This window comes from Bubalus kerabau, chromosome 3, assembly GCF_029407905.1.
Source record: "Bubalus kerabau isolate K-KA32 ecotype Philippines breed swamp buffalo chromosome 3, PCC_UOA_SB_1v2, whole genome shotgun sequence".
Taxonomy (NCBI): domain Eukaryota; kingdom Metazoa; phylum Chordata; class Mammalia; order Artiodactyla; family Bovidae; genus Bubalus; species Bubalus kerabau.
This window is the reverse complement of record NC_073626.1, coordinates 175,058,784-175,079,362: the sequence shown is the minus strand read 5'-3', so window position 1 is coordinate 175,079,362 and position 20,579 is coordinate 175,058,784. Positions and strand designations below refer to the sequence as shown.

Sequence of the window (20,579 nt, the reverse complement as noted above, 5' to 3'; positions counted from 1 at the left end):
CCAGTCGATTCTTAACGACATTAACCCTGAATATTCATTGGAAGGACTATAGTTGAAGCTGAAGTTCCAATACTTTGGCCACTTGGTGCAAAACAGCCAACTCACTGGAAACCACCCTGATGCTTCCTGCTGGTTCAGCTGGTAAAGCTGCATTGAGGGAGACCTGGGTTCCATCCTTGGGTTCTTAAGATTTCCTGGAGAAGTGAAAGGCTACCCACTCCAGTATTCTGGCCAGGAGAACTTCATGGACTGTATAATCCATGGGGTTACAAACAGTCCGACACGACTTAGCGACTTTCACTGATGATGGGAAAATTGAAGGCAAAAAGAAATCGGGGGGTGGGGGCAAAGGATTAGATTGTTCCATAACATCACCGACTGATTGGACATAAATTTGAACAAATTCCAGGAGATGGGGGGAGGGGGAAAGGGAGCTGGCGAGCAGCAGTCCTTGAGGTAGCAGAATCTGACAGGACTTAGCAACTAAACAACAAAACTTCCCATAAGATAAATGTGACTAGGCATATACAAGGAGAGTTCAAGTTATTATATATGTGGGAGCCCAGGTTTCCCGACTCTCAGACCAGGCGTCTTTATTCTTCAGCGTTTCAGCTTTCCCGGGATTAGCTCAGAAGAGCATTCACACAGGGCGAAACGGGGTAATGCCTGAACCACCCTAAGGCGCAAAGTGGAAGAGGGAGCCAGAGCCCTCCCGCAAGGAGAGAAGTGAGCCACCTACTCACACTCGTACTTCCGACTGACTGGAGGATACTTGGCCTTGATCGCCTTCTGCTCCTCAGTCAAATTGTAATCTCTTACATCTTCCCCTTCCTGCGCCATGATTGCGGGTTTGGACCCAAACTCAACTTCCGCCCTTCATCGGCCGGACTTCAGCCCGGACTTACAATATCCGCCCAAGACTCCGCCCCTAGACTGACACCCTTAAAGGGCTAGGACGCCGTCCTCGAGGACTTAATCCCCTAAACCTTAATCCCTTAAGACTTCCGTTCTAGGTCTCGCCGTTTGGAGTTCTTTAGAAGTCCAAGGACCCATTTTCTGGACGTGCTTCATCAATAGTCCTAAGAAGTAAGGGAACAAATATACTGGAGGATCTAGGAATAGGACAACACTTGAATTAAGATACCTCGAGGTGTAATAAAGGCCTTTCTTGCCAGTTTACCCCTAGCGTGGCCAACTAGACCCGAAAACATCCTAGATTTCTCATTCGAAGCCCTACTTTCAAGGGGTCGCTAGCTGAACGCTCAAGAAAATGGCTGCCCCCCAGGAGCGTGCAGCCTAAACCTCTCACGTGACTTCGGGCGGCTCACTCTCACCAACCCGCGCGCGCGCAAGCGAAGGAAGTCAGCTCGGGGCCGTGTGGGGGCAGGGGCGGAGCGCGCGCCTCGGCCCCGCGGCAAGAGACTCTACGCGTCTGGATAGGTTACGAATGCGACTTCCCCGCCCACCTCGCCGCTCGGCGCACTCCGATTGGCCGGTGTTGGCGCGAAGGTGCGCGAGTCATCCCTCACGCAGGGGCAGCAGGAAACAATAGAGGCCGCGCGCGCAGAGCGAGCGCCCGCAGGCTCCCCGCCCCTCCCGCAACGCTCAACCCCGGGATCCCCGCCGGCTTGCCTACCCGCCATGGCCGACAAGGAAGGTGAGGGTTCCGGGGCGGCCCCAGGAGAGTGGGGGGTGCCGGGGTTGCGTAGCGGCCTCGAAACGGCCTAACAGTGAGGGCAGGCCAGACTCAGCTGAGTGTCGTCCCCGCCATCGCAGGCGTGAGGAGAATCGCTCCGCGGGGCGGGTTAACGGCGCGCCAGCTCCTCCAGAGCTGAGGCCCCGGCGCAGCGGCTTGAGGCAGGAATTTGGGTCCCCGGCGGGTGTTTGGTCCTTCTCCGCACGCCCTGTCGGTCTGCTCGCCTCTCTCCGGGTCCTCCCTGCAGTGCTTGCTACCCGCAAAGGCCGATGCTCCGGCCTCCCGGCCGGTTCTGTGCTCCTCCCGACGCCGTCGCCCGAGCGGCTAACGGCATTTGGCAGCGATGAGCCCAGCAGTTAAAGCCCCGCGAGGCCGGAGAGCGGCGTTGGTGGCTGTGCCTCGGGGAGATTTAGACAGATCTCCATTTCAGAATCGGGATTTAGGAGTGCCGGTGGCTTTGGAAGTGTTTACTCGGTTTCCATTTGTGGTCGCTAACTTAATTTGTTTTTTATTTTTTAGCAGCCTTTGATGACGCAGTAGAGGAACGTGTGATCAACGAAGAATACAAAATATGGAAAAAGAACACCCCTTTTCTTTACGATTTGGTGATGACCCATGCTCTGGAGTGGCCTAGCCTAACTGCACAGTGGCTTCCAGATGTAACCAGGTGATAAGAATCCGTTGAATGTTATTTTGTTGTGTTCTCAGTGTAGATTTCTCACATTGATTATCCCTGTTTTCCTCTCTCCAGTCACCCGGAGCGGACACGTGATCAGAACCTATTGGGGACATTTTTTTTCTAGGCCAAAAAAGACAAAATGTGAAACTACTTTGCAGTTTACCTGATAAGAGAAAACATGTTGATGTCTTCTTTTTCTGATAACTGAATTGAATAGGCGTATTATAACTGTAGTAGACCAAACAGTAATGTAAAAATTTGTCAGCTTTCAAAAAGTGATTATGGTAAATGCAGTTCTTTCAACAAAAAAAATTTTGAATCTCACAGTCGTTTGTACTATCTGGTTAATGCAGAGATGATTGTGACATGATAACCTGCCACTCAGAACAACCTTTAAAAATTACATGTGTACTGAATAAGTACATTTCTTCAAAATTCAGGACTTTAGAAGTCAGGATATTTGTGAATTGTGGTTATTTGACTATGTTTCTGCTCAAAAAATAATTGACAATTTATGCAAATATTATTAACAACAATATGAGCCTACTAATCTCCGGTTGGCATTTAAAAGGGGGGGAATCTGTCCTAAGGATTTTTTTTTAATTAATTTCTTTTTAATTGGAGGATAATTGCTTTACAGTATTATATTAGTTTCTGCCATACATTAGATGAAGTAGCAATAAGTATACTTATGTCCCCTCCCTTTTAAACCTCCCTCCTTGTCCTAAGTATGTTAATTAGGAGTTCCCATATTCAGTTGATTATCAGAATTATTTGAATTCAGGGTAAGAGGAGTCGTTTCTGTTAGTTGTCAGTAGTTCAGACCACTTAGGAACTTGTGGCAGGATACTTAAAAATAGTTTGGGCAGTAATTCTAGATTTACTATAGTCAGGTGGTAAATTGTATTGGACCAAAGGATCCCAAATATTGGCCACCCTGTCCTTACTAAATCATTCTGGAAAAGCTTTCCATGTAATGTGATTAGCTAGGTTTGGAAAACACAAGCACTTGCTATGGCTCAGAGGTTAAAGCATCTGCCTGGAATGCAGGAGACCCGGGTTCGATCCCTGGGTCCGGGAAGATCCCCTGGAGAAAGAAATGGCAACCCTCTCCAGTACTCTTGCCTGGAGAATCCCATGGAGGGAGGAGCCTGGTAGGCTACAGTCCATAGGGTCGCAAAAAGTCGGACACGACTGAGCGACTTCACTTTGACTTAAGACTGAATAACCCAAGGCTGAAATCTGTGTTCTTCTTAGTAGTTTTCTGCTTTACAGATGTAGGTGAATAAGCCTTTCTGCAGGATTAGACTTTGGTCCAAATACCCTTCCTTTATTTTGGTATTGTTCTTGTATAACAGTGTTATTTATTTTTTTAGGATGGGATTACTTACAACAACTCTCCCTAATGTCTGTTTAATGTGTGTCTGTGTGTTTTGGTGTTTATTTATATTCTGTTTCTTAGAAAGAATGATACGGTTGTAGTTTTGTAATACTTTTCTTCACTCCCACACTTCCTTTAGTAGTTTAACTTTGTAAATACAAGTATCCCCAACTTTATGTTGGCAGCCCTCTTATATTTCCTCTTCTTTTTGCACATAGGGTATCTGAAAGCGTGCAGAGGAATTTCTGCTGGTTATCTCTACACCCAGCTTCTGAGCTCTACCTGAATTTCCAGCTGCCTGTTATCATTGGTGTCTTCTCTGGAGTATCTTATTAGCTTCCCCTACATGATGTAGTCCAAACTAAGTGTATTTTTTCTATGGCGATACCAACCCAGCTTTCTTCTATTGTTTATATTTCTCCTTATCATAGTTGACTTTGGTTTGACATTTCTTAGATCTGTTCCCCCCACCCCTCCCCCCAGCCCTTTCTTGACTTGGCAGTCTGTTTATAAGCCCTGATGAATTCTTGTGTAGCATCTTTCCCATCTAGACTGGGGTTCTCAAACTTTTAACAGGCATCATAATCAGCTGAAGGAATCGGAAAACTTTTTTTTTTTTTTTTACACTGGCCATGCCCTGAAGCTGCAGAATCTTAGATCTCCAACGAGGAATTAAGAAAGCATTGAGTCCTAACCACTGGACTGCCAGGAAATTCCCTGTAGAACAGACTGGTTTTTTCTTTTCTTTTTTTTTAATATTTATTTATTTATTTGGCTGCATAGAGTCTTAGTTGTGGCACATGGGAACTAGTTCCCTGACCAGGGATGGAACCCAGCCCCCCTGCATTGGGAGCACAGTGTCTTAGCCACTGGACCACCAGGGAATTCCCAGAACAGACTGTTAAGCACCACAAATCACCCCCCCTAAGTTTCTCATTGAGTATGTCTATAGTGGATTTGAGAATTTGCATGTGGGAGTTCCCAGATAATGTGAATGCTTTTGTTCCCCATACCACACTTGAAGAATCTCTGCTTTATGCTTTACACTGAATTAATCCTTTTGACATAACTCAAATTATGGTACATCCCTTATAAATTTTCCATGGTTCTTTGTTCCTTTTAGTAGAGAGTTCGGATGTTAAGCAAACATTCAGTACCCTAGGGTCTGATTTCAATCTGCCTTTTGACCTTCTCTCCCACTGTTTTCCCACATTCAAAGTCAGATTTAGATTCAGTCCTAGTTCTGTTAGTTAGTTAGTTAATCTTAGGCCACCCCATGGGCTGTGGCCTGCCAGACTCCTCTGTCCATGGAATTCTCCAGGCAAGAATATTGGAGTGGGTAGCCATTGCCTTCTCCAGTTGATCTTCCTGACTCAGTGATTGAACCCAGGTCTCCTGCATTGCAGGCAGATTCTTAACTGTCTGAGCCACCAAGGAAGTCCGTTTTCGTAAACCATCTTTAAATTAGAATATTACTTCATAGTGTTGTAACCTTCATCTTTGCTTACCTCCCTTGGAATACTGTCTTTCAAAGCTCTTGTCCCCCTCTTCTGGGTTTTATCTCATTTTGAGACATTAGCTTACCTGATGTCAGTCCCTTTCCATTTTAATGAAGTAACCAGAAGTGTTCATATACCCAACAATTGGTTTTTTTCTCTCCAGCTCCTTGTAAAGGATGAATAATTAATTTTTATTTTATTCTGTCAGACTTTTTCCTCAAAAGTAATTGTAAATATTTGGCCAAGTTAAGAAGTAATTACGAAATTAAGTGGTATGTGGTACCTGCCCTCAGCTCTGTGGAAGATATGTTAAAAGTAAGGAAATACGGCTCTTAATGACTTCTTTCTCTCAAATCCTGTTTGTAATAATGTCTTGTATATACGTGTATGTCACTGACTTTGTGGTCTCTCTTAGTTTACTAAATTGAATACTGACCATATGTTGCTATTACAGACCAGAAGGGAAAGATTTCAGTATTCATCGACTTGTCCTGGGGACACACACATCAGATGAGCAAAACCACCTTGTGATAGCCAGCGTGCAGCTCCCTAACGATGACGCTCAGTTTGATGCTTCACACTATGACAGTGAAAAAGGAGGTAGGAGTCTTAATTAAAGGTGAAGGGAGGGATGATACTTATTTTGGTTATATTTTTGTATCTCTGAATTATCATAAAAAAGTGTGTACAGTTTGATAAAGTAGCCTCTCAAGAACAAGATATTAAGCTTTGAAAAGCCTGATTTTCAGTATAGATATTAGATGTCAGAAGACATGTAACATGTACTTGGTTCTGTAATTTTTCTATAAACTTCCTTCAACTAAATTTGGTGGTAGGCAAATTTCAAGAAGCTAAAATCCACCATATATTATTGCCATGCATGCTTGCATTCTCAACATGGAAGATACTGCCCCTGGGGAATTGAAAATTGATTCTCAGAGTGGGGCATGTGTGAAAACAGTCTTATTCTTTGAACTGTTTCAAGCACAGATATACATAGCATGCATAAACAAATACACAGGTTATCTGTGGTATTAGAATTTCATTAAGGTGTCAAAATATCTTATGGGGCAATAATGGGGGGAAAAAAAGATTGAAAAGCACTGGCTTAAATTACCCTTTCCAGGTTTAAGTGGTAGAAAGGACTTAACTATGGTATTTGCTGTATAGTATATAAAAATTAAATGAGTGTTTAATTATATCCTATTTTTAGATGATAACGTTAGGGCTTAACTATTCATAAATTATTTTTTTCCCTTTCAGAAGAGATAGAAATGAGTGGGTTTCCTTTATTATTGTCCTTGAACTCAAATTATTACCAAAGGTAGAAGATAGACTTTCAGTATTGAGATTTGTGGCCCCAAAAAATGAATGTGTAATGTTTCCTTATCTTAGATTTCTGCAGATTAATCGAATCCATTCTGTTATTTAAGTTATTTTGGTTTCCAGTTATTTGCCAAGATTGTAATGTGCAGTTATTCTTTTGATCATTCTGTATTTAGCTTAGCAGAATGCAAAATAAGTTCTTAGGATAAGGGCCAGCAAACATGATTTTGCTTCACTGATCTGTGTGTGTGAGCTGTAGGGTATGGTTACTGCAGAGATATTCTCTGGGTAGGCATTAGTAGTGATGGAGGGATCTATGCTTAAACTGCAAGGGGCATAGGTTCAGTCCCTGGTTGGGGAACTAAGATCCCACATGCCGCACAGCCAAAAATAGCAAATTTTTTTGTTGTTAGAAAAAAAGAATCAGAAGACTAGGGCTTGGGACCCTGTTGTGCTGCTCACTAGCTGTGTAGTTTGAGGATAAATCTTTTAGCCTCCCTGAGCCTGTTTTCTTTTTATTAAGACAAACTGTCTTTAAATAGAATTTTTAGTTATTTCAGTATAAAGCAAATATTCTGATTGGTAATATAATAAATTGTCTTTAAAAATTGAAGCAGGGCTTTCCCTGGTGGTCCAGTGGTTAGGACTTACTGCTTTCAGTGGGGGGTGGGGGGTGGGGGGCAGGTGCTGTTTGCTCCCTGGTCTGGGAAATAAGATCTCACAAGCCCATGTAGTGCAGACAAAAAAAAAAAAATTCGAAGCAACTATGTGAACCCCTCACCACATAAATCTGTCCTTTATGGATCACTGTTAAATTGATAGTTTCTTAAATGATTTATCCCAATTATTGGATCACTCACTCAACAGATACGTTAAGTACTAAGGCTAGGTAGTTTTTCTTTGTACTGGGAATGTAAGATAAAATATACTTCGCAGTCTCATGTATCCCAGCCATCTTTTTTGTTGAGCATATGGGAATGTGCCTCCTTTTGATGGCTGTATACTATGCTGTGGTTAACCATTCCTCAATTAACATTTAAGTGGTTTCCAATCTTTTGACTTCAAAAATAGTCTTTGTGCATATATCTTGCATAGTTTTGCTGTAGGACAATTATCTAAATTGAATGTTGATTAATTTGCAAGAACATTTCCAAGTATATTGGTACTGCTAAGTTGCCCTCCAAAAAAGACTCTCAATTTCACCAGTAGCAGATACATTGATGTCTGTTTCTGCATGCTTTTTCCAGCATTGAATGCTGCGCTCTCATTTTACTTTGTTGTTGTTGGAGGGGTGTTTTCTTTCTTGGTTTTGGTTTTCATGTCATTTGGTTTTTAATGGCTGCTCCACGGGGCTTACAGAATCTTAGTTCCCCCATGAGGAATCGCATTAGCACCCTTGACAGCAAAAGTACAGAGTCTTGACCACTGGACCTCCAGGAATTCCCTAACTTGCTTTTTAAGTTATTTGTGATGTTGGACTTACGTTAAAATATTTATCTTTTGTCTGTCTCTTGAACTGCCTATTTATGTGTTTTCCTCATTTTTTCTTTTGAGTTAACTATATATGTAATGTAAGTTATCCCTAACTAATAGGTTATAGATAATTTTTCCTGTTTATTTTATAATCTTGAATCCTATTTATTTAAATTTATTTATGACTGTGCTGGATCCTTGCTGCTGGGCAGGCTTTTCTCGAGTTACACCAAGGAGGGCTTCCTTGTGGTGCACTGGCTTCTCTCATCGCAGTGGGTTCTCTTGTTGCAGAGCACAGGCTCAGTAGTTGTGGCACATGGGCCTAGTTGCTTCGCAGCATGTGGGATCTTCTCAGATCAAGGCTGGAACCCATGTCTCCTGCATTGGCAGACGGATTCTTGACCACTGAGCCACAGCTATATAGTTGTGTTCTTTACCACTGAGTTCCCTATTTACTTGAGAAGCTGTGAATTTTTAATTATCCAACCTTTCCTTTGGTGTCCTTCAGATTTTATCATTCTTTGAAAGGCCTTTCAAATCCCTCCAAGGTTTTAAAATAGTTATCTGTTTTCTGGTACTTCTCTGTTTTGACCATTAAAATTTTAAATAGTTGATTTACAGTGTTGTGTTTCAGATGTTCAACATAATGATTCATTGGGTGTTTTGTTTTTGTTTTTCCCATATTTCATTAAGGCTACCACAACATTGGGTATAATTCCTTATGTTGTTGTTGTTTAATCGATAAGTCTGTCCCACTCTTTGCATGCCCGTGGACTGCAGCGCACCAGGCTTCCTTGTCCTTCACTATCTCCCGGAGTTTGCTCAAACTCATGTCCATTGAGTCAGTGATGCTCTCTAACCATCTCATCCTCTGCAGCCCCCTTCTCTGTTTGCCTTCAGTCTTTCCCAGCATCTTCATATCTGAAGTTGTTGATATTTCTCCCGCAATCTTGATTCCAGCTTGTGATTCATCTAGCTAGGCATTTCACATAATGAACTCTGCATATAAGTTAAATAAGAAGGGTGACCATATACAGTCTTGACGTACTTCTTCCTCAGTTTGGAGTCAGTCCACTGTTCCATATCTGGTTCTTTTTTTTTTTTTTTTTTTTTTTTTACCGCATACATCCTACTTTAAAAGCTTTTCTTGTATTTACCGGCACTGGAGACAGATTTGATGCCCATTGGTTTAAGGGAAAAAAGCTAGAAATACAGCCACGAGGCCTGTGTCTCCCAAGGAAAATAAAATGTGAGAATTTACCAGAAAATTCTAGACACTGAATTGAAAAAAAATAAAGGAGTTATGCATTCTGATCCTCACTGATCTTCAAAAGCCCAAGTGATTTCCCAAGTGTGATTTAAATTTATGATAATTAAAATGTATTTCTATGCTTTGTATGGACTTTGCCGCTGCTAAGTTGCTTCAGTCGTGTCTGACTCTCTGCAACCCCATAGACAGCAGCCCACCAGGATCCCCCGTCCCTGGGATTCTCCAGGCAAGAACACTCGAGTGGGTTGCCATTTCCTTCTCCCATATCTGGTTCTAACTGTTGCTTCTTGACCTGCATACAGGTTTCTCAGACAGATAAGGTGGTCTGGTATTCCCATTTCTTTAAGAATTTTCCACAGTTTGTTGTGCCACACAGTCAAAGGCTTTAGTGTAGTCAGTGAAGCAGAGAATTAGATGGTTTTCTGAAATTCTCTTGCTTTCTCTATGATCCAACAAATGTTGCCAATTTGATCTCTGGTTAATCTTTTCTAAACCTAGCTTGTACATCTGGAAGTTCTAAATCCTTGTTGATTATCTATTTTGTTTTTTGAGTGGCATCAAACCAATTTCCTTTTGCTGATTTGCTTTTCTGATGATACCTTTGTCCCCCTAATACTTAACACTAGAGAAACTATGAAAATAAAAGTAATGTATATGACATGATTGTATGACTGCATACATCCCCCTATTTAATCCTCACAAGAAAACTGGGTAACTTCCCCTAAGGTTACATACCTTCCTTTTCTCTTCCTTTTCCATCTCCTCCTTGCTTCAAATCACTCAGATGGCTGGACAAGCTTGGTGCTTAAAGGGGAGCAGGTGGTCTCTCCATATGGTCTCAACAATGGTGGAAGTAGATACATACCAATGTCTCTTAAAGCTTCTTAAGGTGTTACACAGATAGATTCCTAGTCCCTCCTTGCTCTTAGATGAAGTGTCCTAAAGTCTGAGCTCGAGCTATTAAAATTGATTACCATCTGCTTAGTCCCATTTGATCTGAGGTACTTGGTGACAGAGCTTCAAAAGATCATTGAACTTTCAAGATGAAAGAACAAAAAAATTGGCTTAGGCTTGTTTTGACATTTAAAAGAATTTATGTATTTGTATTACATTCAGCCTAGCTATGGTCATATTTGAAGCCCTGAAAATAGGTTTGAAATTTTACTTCAGATTCTGTTACCAAGATCTTGAAATATCAACGAGTTTATTTTTAGCAACTTATTGGGGAATTGGTTTTGAGGGGGAGTGTTTGTTTTTGAGTTGTCTTTAGTCTTCTACTTCAGTTATATGTAATAAACTAGTATTAAGTCATAATGAAATAATTGGAATATTTGACTCAAGATATTGCAACTTATTCTTAGTTTCAAAATGTTTATGGACTAAAAAAATGGCAAAGTGGTAGAAATTAGAATGCTGGTTATCTAGTTTGTCCAGCAGTATTAGTTGGGAGGGATACAGAAATGCCTTGTGGGAGGATGAGAGTGCTAGAGATGTTCCATGTTTTTATCGGGTGGTAACTCCCCTGATGTATGCATGTGTAAAAATTCATCAGGCTACACAGTTTAAGCATATTGTTATATTTCATATTTAAGCATATTGTTATATTAAATAGTATTTTACGAGGGAAGCAAACAAAATAGGAATGTAGTTAGACCTTGATAGTCATTCACTGTATTGTACATTGATACGTCAGTCTTTGTTCCCTACATCAGATTTGGTGTCTTTGCTCTCACCTTAAATTTGAGCAGTCCCTGATTATGTGTTAAATAGATGAATCCTCGTCTTCATAAATGTCAGTTGTGAATCCTCTAAGCTGATTTTTTTTTAACACACACTGATATAGTTACTCGTTTATTTATTTATTTCTGGCTGCACTGGTTCTTTATTGCTGCATGCGGGCTTTGTCAGTTGCAAGAGTGGGGCTGCTTTTCTCGTTTCAGAGCACAGGCTCTAGGCGTGTGGGCTTAAGTAGTTGCGCCACAGGGGCTCATTAGTTGTAGCTTGCAGGCCCTACAGCGTGCAGGCTTCAGTAGTTGTTGCTCTGTGGCGTGTGGAATCTTCCTGAACCAGGGATTGAATCCAAGTTCTATTGTACTTAACCGCAGGTAGCGGGGGAGAGGGTGCCTCTGATTAGTAGTATGTTGTTGTTGTTTAGTTGCTAAGTCTTATCTTGATTCTTTTGCAAGCCCATGCACTGTAGCCCGCCAGTATCCTCCATCCATGGGATTTCCCTGGCAAGAATACTGGAGTGGGTTTCCATTTTCTTCTTTGGGGGATCTTTCCTATGCAGGGATCGAACCTATGTCTCCTGCATTGGCAGGCAGATTCTTTACCACTGAGGCACCAGGAAAGCCCTAGTAGTATATAGCTGATAAATTGTGTGCTTATCTCCTTGTGTTTGGACTGAAAGTTCTTTGAGATCACATATCCTAATCATGCATTCTTTTTGCATTATAGATATTTGTGCTCTAGAATTCTGGAGGGAGATTTGTTCAATGTTTTTCCTTGCCCCCTCTTTGAAAATCTGTTTTGAACTGTTTTTAGGCTGTTAGCTTGTTTGAACCACTGCTTTGCCGTGTATAAAATTATTTTGAGGTTGAATGTTATTTGCTAATCATATTACCCAACTTATCAAACCTGTGTCTCCTGCATTGGCAGGTGGATTCTTTACCATTGAGCCACCAGGGAAACCCTTGCCAAGATTTATATAATGACAAATTATGTTCTTAAACATTTTATAATGGTACTTGGGAGAACTGTGTAAGTGCATACAGTAGTCAAATGTGAAGAAAATATGTTTTTGTCTAGTCCTTGCCTACCTGGTTTATTTCAGCCAAGGACTCTGGTTGGCAAGTGTAAGTGGGGGGTCAGGAAAATTGAACCAGCTGTTGTGGCTCTGTTTTTCCTCACTAATATGAGGAAAGGTGTCAGTATTTCAGAAAGGTTACCCCAAACTAGAGATTGAAAGGGACTAGAGAGAGTCCCTCAAGAGGAGGGACTCTTTAGTACCTAGCACACTGTGCATGTATTTGAGATTTATTAGGTATATAATTACCAAAATCATTTTAGGCATAGCTGAAAGAGTATCATAGCCGAAAGGGATCAGAAAAATGGGGATTCGTTTTAGGTTCTGCTGTAGTCACGTCACCATGAGCAAATTAATGTAGGTCCTCTGAGCTCCTCTTTTTCCCACGTGAAATATTTGGAGATAATTCTTCCCTACTCTTTAGAGTTATGGTAAGAAATAATTGAAATAAGGAGTGTGCACTTTATATTGCTAATAAATATTGGTACTGCTTCTAGTATTATACCAGTTCATTTATTAAAAGCCTTGCCTATGTCAAACTTTGAGTAACATAGAGTACTTCTTGCTTTGTCCTCATTTGCAATTAACATCTTATTTACAGAATTTGGAGGTTTTGGCTCAGTTAGTGGAAAAATTGAAATAGAAATCAAGATCAACCATGAAGGAGAGGTAAACAGGGCACGCTATATGCCCCAGAACCCTTGCATCATTGCAACAAAGACTCCATCCAGTGATGTTCTTGTTTTTGACTATACAAAACATCCTTCTAAACCAGGTATCTTCTCTCTTCTATTCAAACACAAATGATGTATCACTACAGGAATACATTGCTTCTCTCAGTTTTAATTGCTTACTTATTCTTTGTGTATCTTAACATCTTGTGAATTATGTTGATATGTGTGGGTACTACTCCTTCAACCTTCTTGCCTACATCTGGAAAAAGAAATTGCTTTTTTACATAGAACAGAAAGTGCCGCTTTTAAATGTTATCTATTTGGTCATAGTCTGTATTTCTCATAAAAAATAAGAGCTTTAGACCTCTTGATAAAAATTCCATTATGCTAAGTAGGTCCAGCGAGGCAGTAGACTGGATAGTTTTGATGTGTCTGTTACTTTGTAGACCCTTCTGGAGAGTGCAACCCAGACTTGCGTCTCCGTGGACATCAGAAGGAAGGCTATGGGCTTTCTTGGAACCCAAATCTCAGTGGGCACTTACTGAGTGCTTCAGATGACCACGTGCGTATCCTTCCCAGTGTGAAGCACATCTGGGCTAGTTGTATCAGCGTTTTCCTCTGGGGTGTATGAGGAAGTGAGACTCTTTCTTTTATATAATAGCTCATTTTTCTCATTTAAGACCATCTGCCTGTGGGACATAAGTGCTGTTCCAAAGGAAGGGAAAGTTGTGGATGCGAAGACCATCTTCACAGGGCACACGGCAGTAGTAGAGGATGTCTCCTGGCATCTGCTCCATGAGTCCCTCTTTGGGTCGGTTGCTGATGATCAGAAACTCATGATGTGAGTTGAATCCATCTTTTTCTCAATATATTATCTAAGTTGTATAATATTTGATTATCCGTTTTAAGCTTTTTTTCCCCCCTGTTTTTTTTCTTTCACTGAAGCTGGGATACTCGTTCAAACAATACTTCCAAACCAAGCCACTCAGTTGATGCTCACACTGCTGAAGTGAACTGCCTTTCTTTCAATCCTTATAGTGAGTTCATTCTTGCCACAGGATCAGCTGACAAGGTTAGTGTGATTTATCTTTACAAAAACACAAAGGGTGGATTTCTCTGGCTTCTTTTGAATGCACGGAGATCTTTCAGTTGTGAATTTTCTTTTTCTCATTAAAAAAATTGTATTGATTACTCTTGCTTTCCTTTTTGTACATAGACTGTTGCCCTGTGGGATCTGAGAAATCTGAAACTTAAGTTGCATTCCTTTGAATCACATAAGGATGAAATATTCCAGGTAGGAGAAACTAATGCTCCTAGTGTTTTTAATCAACTTTATGCCTGACGTGTGTCTCTTCTCTTATTTCCATTTCTTGGTAACTTGCCATATCTTTTATAATTTCACAGTTCAGTCCTAAAGTACTGACTCCCAAAGTACTGACTCCCAAGTTTTCTGCCTAATCAATTTAATTAAGCTCCTTTCTTAATATGCAGAGCCCTCTGACTCAGTTCAAGAAATATTTGTTACATTATGTTCAAAACTGAATGCAAAGGCACTGTGTGTAATACTGAAAGTACTTGGGTAGATTGTGTGGATGAGCTGTACTTTAGTTCTTAGGTCAGTGTTGGATGACATTTGGCATTTATCTGTTTGTTTTGGCTGTGTCAGGTCGTCACTGCAGGGATCTTTTGTTGCATTGCACAGGCTTCTCTAGGTGTGGCTTGTGGGTTTTTGTTGCCCTGTGGTGTGTGGGATCTTAGTTCTTTGATCAGGGATCAAACATTTGTCCCCTACATTGTAGGGTGGATTTTTAAGCAGTGGACCACCAGGAAACTCCCCTCTCCTCAGTTTTCTAATTGATGGATTTTTTTTCTTACATATAGGTTCAGTGGTCGCCTCACAATGAGACTATTTTGGCTTCCAGTGGTACTGATCGTAGACTGAATGTCTGGGATTTAAGGTATGTCTTGTTAAATTACTCTTTGTGAAGTTCTTTTCTTACACTTTCCAGAATTACTCAAGGTAAATTTAACTTAAAAACTTTTTTGTGCTAGTAAAATTGGAGAGGAACAATCCCCAGAAGATGCAGAAGATGGGCCACCAGAGTTGTTGGTATGTTACAGATATTGAGCACAACTGAAATAGTTGATGATTTATTGTCCTCTGTCTGCTTTTCATCTCTGTTTTCCTCCCTCTTTCAGTTTATTCATGGTGGTCACACTGCCAAGATATCTGATTTCTCCTGGAATCCCAACGAACCTTGGGTGATTTGTTCTGTATCAGAAGACAATATCATGCAAGTGTGGCAAATGGTAAGTGTTTAGATAAATGAAACCTAGTATTATTCTGTTTATGTATACTTCAGTACAGCTGGCAGCTCTGTTAGTTTACTCCCGCCATGTGCCTTACCTGTCCATTATCAGTGCCTACTCTTATCTGGTTGTCCCAGTGTCACAGCATCAGAGAGCACTGTTTCTCCAGGAAACTTGCCTCGATTTCAAAAACATTACCTGCCTTTTTATGCCCTGGTTGAAGGTGATCGCCCTGCTTTGAGTTTTCAGAGCACTTGGGATTTAATAAAAATAATTATAATGTCTAATGTTGCAATCCAAGAAATGATTGCCTTCTGGACATGGATGGTGGTGATACTTGCACACACAATATGAATGGACTTAATGCCACTGAACTGTGCAGTAAAAATGGTTACGATGATGAACTGTGTCTTTTACTACAGTTTAAAAAACAATTGCATGACTTTTAAATGACAGTGGCTAAATAAATGAAAATTATTCTAAATAAACCTTTATTATCTCAGAGTAGATCTAGAACCAGGAAGAAGTGCCAGAGGTGAGATTTTGGCTTAGCATGAGGGAAAAACATTTTGATATTCAGAACTTTCATATGGAATAATGCTATTAATCAAAAATAAGTAAGATGGGAATATTTGTGTTCTATGAGATTAACACATGTTCTACATCCATACTTTGGAATATTATGTATCAAAAAGAAGTACACTAGTTTTGTAAGCTATTCATGATACACTGATAAGCTGGGAAAAAGCAGATTGTAGAACAGCATGATAGAATTTCCTCATATTAAAATTGGGGTTTCTAGTCTTATGTTTAATTATATGTAACTATTTGATAGAAGGCTCTTTGCCAAAATGTGGTTGGTATGTTTAGGGAATGCTTATACTCTTGAGATTTCCTGAGTTAGTAGGAGTCTCTCTTTCTATTTATAAGTAGCCCCTTGTGCCCAAACCAGGCCAGAGGGTGGAGGACAAGGTTGTGAAAAAATTTACAGCCAAATGGGACAAAAGTGCTTGGGTAGCCTGAGCTATCAGGGCTTGACACTGGCCTCTGAAGTCTTGTGGGTGTGAGCCCTTCCTTGGTCACAGATTTGCCTCCAGGTGGTCAGCATCAGGATTGAACTGAATTGTTGGACACCCCATTGGTGTCAGGGGAAAAGATACCACACAACTGTTGTCAGACTGCTCACACAGTTGTATACATTCTTGGTCCCTGTAGTCAGGTTATAAGCTATGTCTGTCCCATCCTCTGCAGCATCTGTCCTAGTGGTTTGTGCGTAGTTCACACTAAGAACAACAAAGTAGTACATGTAGAGTTTACCTTATGCAAGAACGGTTTCTCTTTTAAAAATATTTATAAATTGAGATTTGATTTTGAAACATGGTTTTGTTGTGGCCTGGGGATTCTTTTTTCTTCCATGTACAATTCAGCAAATTTTAGTATAGTCGCAGAATTGTGCAACCATCACTACCGTTAGTTACCCCAGAAACCAACCCCATACCCAGTAGTCATCCCTCCTGTTCACCTCTAATCCACCCAGTACTAGGCAGCCATCACTCTACTTTTATTTATCCATTCATCAGTTGATGGACATTTGTGTTGTTTTTACTTATTATGATTAGTGTCTGATTAAAAGATTCAAGGTTAAAAAAAGATTCAAGGTTGATTATCAAGACAAACAGTAACCATACTTCAGTTTTTGGGGAATATCTTAATGGGAGGCGGTTGGCATATGGCCAACTGCCTGTTTTTATTAGTCCACAACGATACTCATCCATTTGCAGGTGACTATGTCTGCTTTTAGCAAACCGCTGCAGAGTTGAATAGTTAAAACAGACTATATACCCCACTGTATGTCTTCCTGGCCTCATCTATTTTCAGCCTTAACTTCAAGAAGTAACTTTCCTGTTTACTCAATACCCTTTTCTCTTTGTTTTTGGCAGGCTGAGAACATTTATAATGATGAAGACCCTGAAGGAAGCGTGGATCCAGAAGGACAAGGATCTTAGATCATGTCTGCACTTGTGATTTTTAGACTCCCCTTTTCTTCCTCTCAACTCTGAGATTGATTTAACACTGGTTTTGAGACACAGACTTTGTTTGGTTATCCCTCTATAATAAGTTCTATCAACAATGTTATTAGTCCAAACAGAAGGTGTTTTCTAAATATTAACTGGGGGCTTCTTGATTCAGCAAAGCCACAGACTTATATTTAAATTTTCTTTAGGAATTTTCTAGTAACAGAGGTCTAAAAGTAGCCACAAAAAGGGGAATATTGTGTGTGGTTATTTTTCTTCTTATGCTATATCCCCAAGTTTTTCAGACTCATTTAAGTAAAGGCTAGAGTGAGTAAGAAATAGAGCTAAGTGAGGTAGGTGTCTGAGCCATGAAGTATAAATACTACAAGATGTTGTTTTTATTCAGGAAATAGGGGAGATTCAAGTCATACAAATTCCTACACGCTAAACTTTCCAGGATGCACATTTCCTTACATAGACCAGTCTCCTCTCAGTTTCTTCAGTTAAGTCAAAACAATGTGTTCCTCCTTCCCCATATATTTTTGCTTGTTAGTGTATTTCTTGAGCTGTTTTCATATTATTTCTTTCCTTTCTGTGAAATGGTTTTTTAAAAAAACTTGGGACCACCAAGTTGTAAAGATGTATGTTTTTACCTGACAGTTATACCACAGGTAGACTGTCCAGTTAAGTTGAGAAGAGTGAACCAATAGCTTGTATTTGATTTTAAAATTAAATTAATCCTGGATAAGAGTTGCTTTTTTTTTTTTTTAAGGAGTTAGTCCTTGACCACTAGTTTGATACCATCTCTATTTTGGGTGACCTGTTTCACCAGCAGGCCTGTTACTCTCCTTGACTAACTGTGTTAAGTGCTTATAATGGAATAAATTGCTTTTCTACATAATCCCATGCTGATGGGTTTTATTTAGTGCATAACATTCATCAAAACCAGTCTCTGGCTTCTAGAAAAGTTGTTCAGATGACAGTTATTTTCTGTGGTCTTTGACTACCAACAGCAGAATTAAATATAGTAGACCCAGAGGTATAGAAAAGAGCTTACTCCTTCCCAGGGGAAGTGAAAGACATAAAACCCTGAATCAGGTGTACAGATTAGGCTTTGGTAAAATAACATCTTTTTGAAGTCTTACCTCTAGAGAACCACATGAACTTTCAAGAATGTTAGAGGCAGTGTGGCAGAGAGAATTTAAGGCAAAATTTAAATTCTGAAAAGGTGTTTGACCTTTTCTCATAGAGGTTGAATCTCCCCAGTGTATTTCACTGGGGCCTGTACGTAGAGGTTAAAAAAGTAGGCTCTTGAAAGCCAAGTACCATAACCAGATAAAATGCTTGGTTCTTTGCCAAACACCCAGTCTAACTGAATAGATCACTCTGACCCAAAATCATTTTCATAAGGTAAGATATTTTGGGAAATCTGGATTGGTTCTTGTTTGTTTGTTTGTTTTTAAGTGAGTAGTTCTTTTAGAGTAAACCTACATGGATCATCATAGACTTAAAAACTTTGTAAAGGAATTCAATTAAGGTATAACACTCATGGCACAAAAGGATACAGATTGTAAACCATATACAGTTTACCCTTGAACAACATGGGTTTGAAGTGCACAGGTCCACTTACACAGATATTCTTCAATAGTAAATAACACAGAATCCACAGAGGTGAAGGAATTTTTGATACCGAGGGCCAACTAAGTCATGTGCAGATTAAGCCCCACATTGTTCAAGGGTCAACTGTAATGATAATAGGATGCCTTTTTTACTTCACCTGTGTTCCTTCTTTGTTTTGGGTCAACATAAGGCAAGGTACATTTTTCACTAGAGTGTGTCCATACATTAATCCTTTACTCAGTGTGCCTGTGGAAGGTTGCTGATGGCTGACAGGAGACTCATTTTTCTGTTCCTCAGTGCACTGAGATTGGTACCAGTAACGTATGAAATAGAATACAGCTAAGAGTGGACTGACAGTGTTCTGCCTCCAGCCAGCCCTAGAATCTTTTTAAACAGGTCAGCCAGTATTTGTAACTTTCCCAGAGAGAACTGCTTGCCAAATCCATGACACTCCCTTCTCTGTTTAGAAAAAAGTATGTCCAAAGGGTACTTAGTGATCCTTTGCTAAGAAGTTTTTTTTGTTTCTTGGTTACAGATTCGGCCGTATGTTTCTAAACAGCCCCTGTAAGATTGAGAGAAAAAAAGGATAAGTTGAAATTTTGCAACTTAAAATAATACAGTATATAATACAGTTTTTGTGGGGGTTTTTTTTTTTTTTTGGCTGTGCTGTGTGGCTTGCAGGATCTCAGTTCCCTGACCAAGGATTGACCAGGCCCCAAAGCATTGAGTCCTAACCACTGGACCACGATGGGAATTCCCATTATAAGGTTTTTAACAATGAATTTCTGAACCTTAGTGCAGATATGTTAGGGAGAGCTTGCTAGAGTGATTTGCATCTAATCAGGGATGACTTTGGTAGGGGCTCACTAAAAATTTCATCTGCCCACATTAACTTTACAGAGGTGTAACAAGGTCTGAAATTCTGTAGTTTTGATTTCTTTGGATTAATCGTTGTCTTCTCCCAGTTGTACTTTTTATCTGATCCACACAAAGGTGTTTAGCAGCTCATTTTCTTCAATTACAGGGTTCTAGTGATCTCTCAAACAATAAGCATGGTCTGTTATGCCTAGATAAAACACAGAAGACAATTCTAGGATGGGAGTTCCCTGGTGGTCTAGTGATTAAGATTTGGTGCTTTCACTGCTATGGCTGGGCTTCAATCTCTAGTCGGGGAACTCCTGCAAACTGCGGAGGAGCCAAAAAAAAAAACTAGTAATTCAGGAAAAGCATCAGTTACAATAGTTACTTATGTATTTGTATCCAAGATGTAGGGTTAACTAGGAAATTAATAAAGATTTATGGACTTAATCTAATATCCAATTTCATCTTTTTAAATCCTTAGTGTCTATCCAAGAGAATCTAGGATTTTATAAAGAATGAGAACATTGGAATGTAAAGAAATCACTGGATAGATGTGTTGCTTGTTCCACAAATTAAGCAATAATCAATGTCCTTTGGTCTATAAACAACACCCTCTTCAGCTTTTTAAGTGACTGTTAACAGGTTACTTTAGCCTTCTTGGCCTCCTTAGTCATAGTCTGAATTAGATGTCCTAACTGCCCTCTCTGCTATTCTAAGGAAACTGTTTATGAATAGCAGATAGGGTCAGGTAGGGTGAGGAAAGTAAGAATGCAGAGAGCCTAGATGTTTTATCCTGTTCCAGATTTCCTGGTGACAATCAGGGCGCGTTTTAAGTCCTACTAGAAACTGAAACATTGCAAAGGACGCCTGAATACTTGAACCAGGCAGCTTGGAGGTATGTGTCATCCTATTAACTCCTAAATGATGTAATTTGTTATTAGACACACAATTTTTTTTGAGGCATTAGTC

General features: G+C 40.2%; 3 protein-coding genes across 14 annotated transcripts in view; 1 reads left to right on the top strand and 2 right to left on the bottom strand.

The window, feature by feature from the left end:
* Positions 1–20,579, bottom strand: part of ZBTB8OS (zinc finger and BTB domain containing 8 opposite strand) — a 305,810-nt gene that overhangs the window by 11,457 nt on the left and 273,774 nt on the right. For 4 of the 11 annotated variants that reach the window (XR_008712213.1, XR_008712214.1, XM_055573797.1 and 1 more), the window contains exon 1: positions 744–1,138. Coding sequence is in view for 6 of the 11 variants with exons in the window: in XM_055573797.1 (XP_055429772.1) it covers positions 744–840 (97 nt within the window). In the remaining 5 variants the exon portion in view is untranslated. The other 7 variants (XM_055573798.1, XM_055573803.1, XM_055573802.1 and 4 more) reach the window with 7 other exon arrangements.
* On the top strand, positions 1,492–17,879 carry RBBP4 (RB binding protein 4, chromatin remodeling factor). Of its 2 annotated transcripts, none has more exons than XM_055573796.1 (12): positions 1,492–1,657; positions 2,219–2,363; positions 5,710–5,855; positions 12,732–12,905; positions 13,251–13,366; positions 13,485–13,645; positions 13,750–13,876; positions 14,021–14,098; positions 14,686–14,762; positions 14,857–14,914; positions 15,004–15,114; positions 17,055–17,879. In XM_055573796.1, the coding sequence occupies exons 1-12, from the start codon at positions 1,642–1,644 to the stop codon at positions 17,118–17,120; spliced, it is 1,275 nt and encodes a 424-aa protein (XP_055429771.1). In that variant the 5' UTR covers positions 1,492–1,641; the 3' UTR covers positions 17,121–17,879. The 2 variants fall into 2 exon arrangements, with proteins under 2 accessions (XP_055429771.1, XP_055429770.1); XM_055573795.1 differs by having other exon boundaries at positions 1,495–1,657; positions 2,216–2,363.
* The window catches only part of SYNC (syncoilin, intermediate filament protein), a 16,841-nt gene continuing 13,988 nt past the window's right edge, over positions 17,727–20,579 (bottom strand). The window contains exon 5 of the mRNA XM_055573785.1: positions 17,727–19,311. Coding sequence (XP_055429760.1) covers positions 19,301–19,311 — 11 coding nt within the window. The 3' untranslated portion in view covers positions 17,727–19,300. The remainder of the gene's footprint in view (positions 19,312–20,579) is intronic.